General features: G+C 43.5%; 1 protein-coding gene across 1 annotated transcript; it reads left to right on the top strand.

The window, feature by feature from the left end:
• Positions 1–2,260: 2,260 nt before the first annotated feature.
• LOC104129583 (ras-like GTP-binding protein RHO) lies at positions 2,261–4,241 on the top strand. Its single transcript, XM_009642536.2, has 2 exons — positions 2,261–2,896; positions 3,698–4,241. Exon 1 carries the CDS (start codon positions 2,261–2,263, stop codon positions 2,849–2,851), a length of 591 nt encoding a protein of 196 aa, XP_009640831.1. The 3' UTR covers positions 2,852–2,896; positions 3,698–4,241.
• The last annotated feature ends 2,469 nt before the right edge of the window (positions 4,242–6,710 follow it).

Below are 6,710 nucleotides of genomic sequence, written 5' to 3'. Positions count from 1 at the left end.
AAATACAAGCAGTTTACGGGCTACTGTGAAAAAATTCTCAGTAGATGTGGGAGGACTGGCAGAAATGGTAAGGATCTGTCTCTCCAGGCTGCTAAGAGTTTCTGGCATATGTAAGAACCAGACCACTCGTTGTGTGTCACAGCAGGTCCATGGCTTTCCAGTGTCCCTGAAGAAAAATGGAATTTAACTCTCAGATCCCCTTGTGATCAAGGTTCTCAGCAGAGAAACCAGACTGATCTACCTAGAAGCTGGAATGCCAAGGCACAAAAGGAGAAGGCAAAAAAGACCTGTGTATTTTCACACAGAGGTTTAGGCTAAGTACAATGCACATAAAAGCAAATAATCCCAAACAAGAAATGCCTTCATGATCCTGAAGAGCTGTATGGGACCCACTGGCATTGCTCTTCTGGGGAATAAGTGGGGCAAGTCAGATGCTGATGACTTTAATTTTGTCAAGTTCCTATGGCAAGGCTATCAGATTCATACTTGAACCCGACTCAGGAAATATGGTCTGGCAGAGTAAAATTAGACCATCACAGAAAACTGAAGTAGCCTCAGGCCTCCAGCTGACTTCAAATTAAACAAAAACAAGTTCCTCGTCCTTAGGCTAAAATTTTTAGACCTAAAACCCCTCATCTCAGTTGAAGAACTCTTCTGTAGCTGTATGACATATATGGGCTATATATATATAACTATACTAATCAGCAGTTACATATCTGCATCACCAATAATGCCTTTGGAAACAGTTCTCTCTGCAGAGAGACCAGATCTACTTCAGGTTCCCTCAATTCCCAGTTTTTAGTGGTTGCAGACACCTTGAAGTCTTTGTCTACCAGGAAAACTGAGACAGAGTAGAAACGACTTGTCCAATGCCAAAAAGATAGCAGGGAATTCAGTCTTCATCTCTGGAGGTCAAGATAGTATCCTTAACATGGGATGGTTCTTTCTCTTTAGACACTCCAGTTGATAGGCTTCATTTCACTATGTTGAGGATGATCTGATCAAACACTGGAAAAGGCTGTTCAGAGAGGCTGTGGAGTCTCCATCCTTGGAGATATTCAAAACCCAACTGGACACAGTCCTGAGCGGCCTGCTGTAGTTGATCCTGCTCCAAGCAGGGCAGGGTGGACTATATGATCCCCTCCTACCTCATCCATTCTTTGATTCTGCAATTCATTTCTCTACGATGCCTCAGCAGATGTGAAAAGGGGTGTCTGGAGAGTCTGTCTGGCAGGTCTGCTGCTGGTTTACACTCTAGTACTGTCAGCCCCACACACGAAAGTAGCTTGGCACATTCAGTACTGAAATGCTCACTCAGGATGAGTCTTTTGCAATAGGAACGAGGAAATTTCTAAAGTAAACATGCTGTGATTTGTTAATGAATTGTGTAACTTCCACTTTATTGCCTGTAAAGTAGGTTTCTCTAAAAAACAATGATGTCATCAGGTTCTCTTCGTAGATTGGTTGGCTATATTAAGAAACATCGACCTATGCCTTTAAATACTTGTAGTCATCATGATACTCTTTGAAGAGTGGTGGTAAGTTCTCTCTGCAGGAGATACGGTGACCTAAGGAAGCTGAGGCGGCAACAATATTAGAAGAAACCAATCTAATCTTGAACATCAAGAAGGAGAAGAAGGTTGATGCTGGAAATTACTGTCCTGTAAGTCTAACAAACTTCTATCTCATATAAATTAACCATGAATATATGAAGACTGAGAACATTTTCTTAAGTCCGACATTACAACAGATCTATGAGCAAAAGCAGCATGGGCTTACACAGGATAGCTGTCACCATTGGTAGAGTTCTACTAGCAGACCATGGCAGGAAAATTGTAGTCAATAAAACCGATTTGGATAGTTGCTCAGTACAGTGTTTTATATTCCATCTTACTCACAAAACTAAGTCATTCCATCTAGAAAATGAAATCTGTTATGGACTGAACACTGACCATAAACAACGTGATAAAACAGAAATATAGGGCTCTGCAGGAATCTTGGTTACATCCAGACTTGGTTTATACCTTCCTTTTTTTGATCTATAATAGCCAAGAGCAAGGTACTCACCATTTCAGAAGATTCTGGTAACAGAAATTAGAAGGGGAAAAAATAGGGAATGAGGGTAAGGCAAGAGTATGGAGGAAAAAAAGGAGATAAGGGTAAGAATTCCAAACTAATAGGATTTCTCTCCTCTTCTTCTACCCTCCACAAAACCCAACCTGGGAATAATCCATTCGTATGTCATCTTGCTTTTCAAGGGATGGCTGCTCTTAGGAGAAGGCTAACTGTAGTCGGAGATGACTGCTGTGGTAAGACGTGCCTCCTCTTTGCTCTGTGTCACGAACAGCTTCCCAAGTCCTACGAGCCAACCGTGTTTGACGCTTACACCACTGACACAGAGGTAGATGGCAAGGAGGTGAAACTAATTCTCTTCGATGTGGCAGGGAAGAATGAAATCAGTTACCGAAACCTCCGCTCAGTGTTCTACAAGGGCACCGACGTTATTTTAATGTGCTTCTCTGTGGACAGGCCTGACTCGCAGCAAAACATCCTTGATTTTTGGCTTCCAGAAATCAAACTGTTCTGCCCCACAGTACCTGTTATTCTGGTGGCTACCAAGATAGACCTAAGGGGTGATGAAGGTGTTAAGAAACTAACTACTCCAGGCAACGAGCCAATTAATGCTACAGAAGGAAAAGCTTTAGCTGCCAGCATCGGGGCATATGCTTACCTGGAGTGTTCTGCCAAGACAAAAGAAGGTGTTGATGCAGCCCTGGAGATTATTAGCCAATGTGCATTAAATGTGAAAAGGAGGCGAAAGAGGCACTGCAGGCACTGCCGAATTTTGTAAGAGGAGTGAACATTATTTTGTTGTCAGATTTCATGATGCGTAGAGGTAAGTAGATGTCTTTGTTGCTGTTGCGCGGCTGCTACAAGGGCTGCTTTTATGTTATGGGAGGAAAAAAATCCCTTATGTCTGCAAAGTGTCACACCTGAAAAGTCGGATTGGTTTCCTTCTCCACCTCCAAAACAGGCTGAAGAGCACTATTCCAGATTCGAGTTGAGTACTGGTCTTGAGAAATGGAAATGACCAAGCTACATGCTGTTCTCCACAGAGGTTTTTTGGTCAAGGGAGATACACACAGACTAGGACAGGGACCCAAAACAGAACTACTGGGACAAGCACAAGAACCTGTTGTTCCGTGAATCTTAACTAATCCCGGCTTCCTGGTTGCAAGGCTTAGTGGCAAGCAGGAGTGCTGACTAGGTTTCCTAGCATGCGCTGCCTTCCTTACACTTCCTTGAAGGATGTGAGTAGGGAAGGGTGTCACCACACACACACACACACAGACGTGCCTCATAGTCTGCTGTGCTAATAGCAGTGGGTTTCTGACTGGCAGAACAGGTCTGACTTTCTCTAGAATTCATTCATAGAGCTGGCCTGGGCATGGTTCCCTAAATGCATGAGGAATGCAATGTACAGCATAGGGTACAGTGAAGGCAGTGCTATCTCCACCTCTTCTTCAGGAACAGGTAAATAAACTGGGTAAAACAGCCTAGCTCTGGGGTAGGATAATCCAGTTCTTGATAGAATTCCTACCTCAAAAGGAGAGAAATAAAAAGACCAGGCTTCAGTTTCTAAACCTTTTTGTCCTTATGGTCTGAATGTTTCTTAAATCCTTCTGTCTTTTCTTAGCACTTGCAGGCAGAAGACATGAAGTAAAGGGAATGCCAACAACCACGCTCTCCGCTTTGCGAGTCATTAACAATCTGGAAAGAGACTGAGACATGCTGTCAGCCTAAGCAGAAAATCTCAGAGGCACGGAGATGGACCAAAATGGAAAGACTTTGGGTGCATCTCCGCACTCCTCGCTCCTCTGAAGCACTGATCGCTGGCAGCCCAGGGAACTGAGTTATGGACTGACATTAAAGGTGCAAGTCTGGGAGCAGGTAAATAATGTGACTGCAGGATTTGAAGGCACATGCCGTAACACAGTAAGTGAAGAGAGGAATGTTTTAAGGTAAACCCCTTATGATTCTGAAGTAACGGTACAGGGCTAATTGAGCATAGCTGTCATGAACTAGGGGAATATGGAAGCCTACCACTTTCTTCTGCTGACTTCCTTGGTGGTGGCTTCATCACCTTGGCAGCTTGGCTACAGTTTCCCAGGGGGAAACAAAATGAGAGTAACCACAAATTTCTAAACTGATGATGCTACCTGGAGCTGTACACCTAGAAAACTAGCTCTTCCAGGGGAGAGACCTAGTACAATACACACTTAAGATTTTTTTTCTTACCCATCCTTCCCACCAGTATTTGTCTATTGATGGTACCATGGGTAGAAGGGCTGGGGTTGGCCAAGTAGTTGTTATTGGACAGGTTGCTGCTTTCATTCTACATCACTTTTTAGTAGCACTTTTGAAGTCCACAATCACACTGTGGCATAATAACAAATGCTTCAAGGGTGACACATTTCCAAAAGTACCTTCTTCCAGGAATCTCTGAGCACTTTACAACATGAATTCCCAACCCACCTCTTGGTGATAAGTAGGTGTTATTTCCATTTTCAAAACTGAGAAACTTAAACTGCTGCCTAAAGTAACTGTGAACCATTTACTTCTTGGAGCCTTCTTTTTCTTGATTTGTTTTCCATGCCCTTTCCCTTTTTCCCCCCGGACCATTCCTAACCTCAATTTCCTCTCCTCTCTGTCTATAATAATCCCCTTGATGCAACCTGATATTGTACCCAAAGTTTAATACTCTTCTCCCCGTGCAACTTGGATGTGCGTAAGTGCTCTCCCAATTCAGATAATAACACGCACCAGTGCATTTCAACGCGCTGGTTTTATGTAGGTAGGCTTCAATTGTTATTTCCATTTTATATGTGTATGTGTGGGTGGGGAGGATTGGGCTGCAGATAAGTTAAAGAACACAGGTGTCTCAGGTGCCTCTGGGGTACTGGACTGAAGAGGCAGTTCTGCACAGATGCTAAGCACTTTCTGCTCCCACTCCTTGGAGACTTCAGAGCACTTTGGCGAATCTGAGCTTGCACTGCCTGTTGCGTAGTAGGACACCAGTCAGAGCATTGACTGGTGTCTGGGTTTGGTCTAAATAAACAAGTGTTTTCCTCCAGAAGGGTGCTTTGTTCAAGATAAGGGGAACTGGTTTCACTCCCAATATTCACTGTATATGTCACTGAATTAAACTGTTGTTACACTGATCTTAGTCTCTATTCCTTAACGTTAACCTTTTTATTGTTTCTGTGTGAAACAAAAAGTTGGCAGTCTGTTTCCGCTGTATACTCCTCTGCAACTGGAGAAGAGAAATCCGTGGGAGTTTTTTCATCCTCCTTTTGCTAAAGCTGTATAAATTCTCTTTTTGCCACTTTTGTCAAAAATACCAACGCTCTCCCTCTTTATCTGTCCCCGAGCACTTCTGCAAGAGCAGGTTGCTATGTGGCTGTTCAAGAAATCCATTAGACAGTTATATACATTTTAGGGGATCTGGCTCCCATGAGAAATCCACAGGGTGGATAGTTTCTTCTTTTTGTATTTTAGCATTGGGCTGTGATTCAGGAAGAAGGGGCTATAGCCCAGGAGTCAGGGCATTAGCCTCAGACGTATGTATCTGGGGTTGCTTCTCTATGCCGCCGCAGACTACGGTCTGTACCACCGTGCAGAAGAAGACTCTGCAGCTCTGCACCACAAAGTAGGTGGAAGGCAGCAGTCCCCCCTAGCAGTGTGGAGCTCAAGGGGTGCTGGTTCACCCTTCCATTTAAGATTGTGCCTTCAGGAGCCTCTGCAGCCTGCGGCACACCCCCCCTCCAGCTGATGTTAGGCTTCCTACCCCCGGGCCTGCGGGGAGGGCGGTTGTACTCATGCGTGTGAAGAGCTCAGATGCTCGCTGTGGGAGAGCTTGAAAGTCTGTACGAGACTGATGCTGGGAAAGTGATACATGCCCCTATCTTAAACCTGGAATGAAAATCAATAGTGATGAATCCAAGCAAACTGCCAGCAGTCAATGCCCAGGCTAGACTTGAGCCAGAAGTGCTATCCTCTAATGCAAGTCTTTCTTCCAATGTTGGAGGGGAGAAGGAGAGGGAGAGGAAAGGAAAGGAAAATCAGAAACGGTTTTATTAACTTTTTTTTTTTACTTTTTTGAATTTAAATATTAAATATGACTTTTTATTAAGGAACATAAACAGCAAAGGAAAGAAGCACTGTGAGAGAGAAGATGGAAATTAACTGAACATCCCCATATCGTTCAACAGGCCCATTTCTAAGATGAAATACACTGTTTACTCCCCATCACAACAGTTTAAGACAGATGTCCAACTGAAACAGCAGGGGAATTTATACTAAATTAGGTGAATATGATGGTATGCATTGCAGTTAAGTAAAAGCTTCTTTGTGATTTCAATGAAGCAAATATGCAAATAAATGATATTGATGTCTTTCAGTAGAAATAAAGAGAGAAAGAAAATCAGCACATAGCAGTAATAAGGCAATATGTGAGAGCAATTTTCCACTTTCAGTGCAAAGACAGTTTATGTATTTCAGGCAATAATGCTGCAGTAGCCTGGGTGCCTAAGAATGCCATCAGGACAAGGTTTGTAGACAAGCTGACTTTGTTGGGAGAAAAACAGACAAGCTGCTGGACACACACGTCTTTAAACACCTCTTCCAGATCTCGTCCGATAAAGGCCCTG

This window comes from Egretta garzetta, unplaced genomic scaffold (genome assembly GCF_000687185.1).
Source record: "Egretta garzetta isolate BGI_Z169 unplaced genomic scaffold, ASM68718v1 scaffold87, whole genome shotgun sequence".
Classification (NCBI taxonomy): domain Eukaryota; kingdom Metazoa; phylum Chordata; class Aves; order Pelecaniformes; family Ardeidae; genus Egretta; species Egretta garzetta.
Note: the sequence above shows the minus strand (reverse complement) of the source record. Positions and strands in the feature narration are given on the sequence as shown.

What these genes read in the sequence shown, in the direction of transcription:
- LOC104129583 (XM_009642536.2), top strand. Translation starts at nt 2,261, where the DNA reads ATGGCTGCTCTTAGGAGAAGGCTAACTGTAGTCGGAGATGACTGCTGT.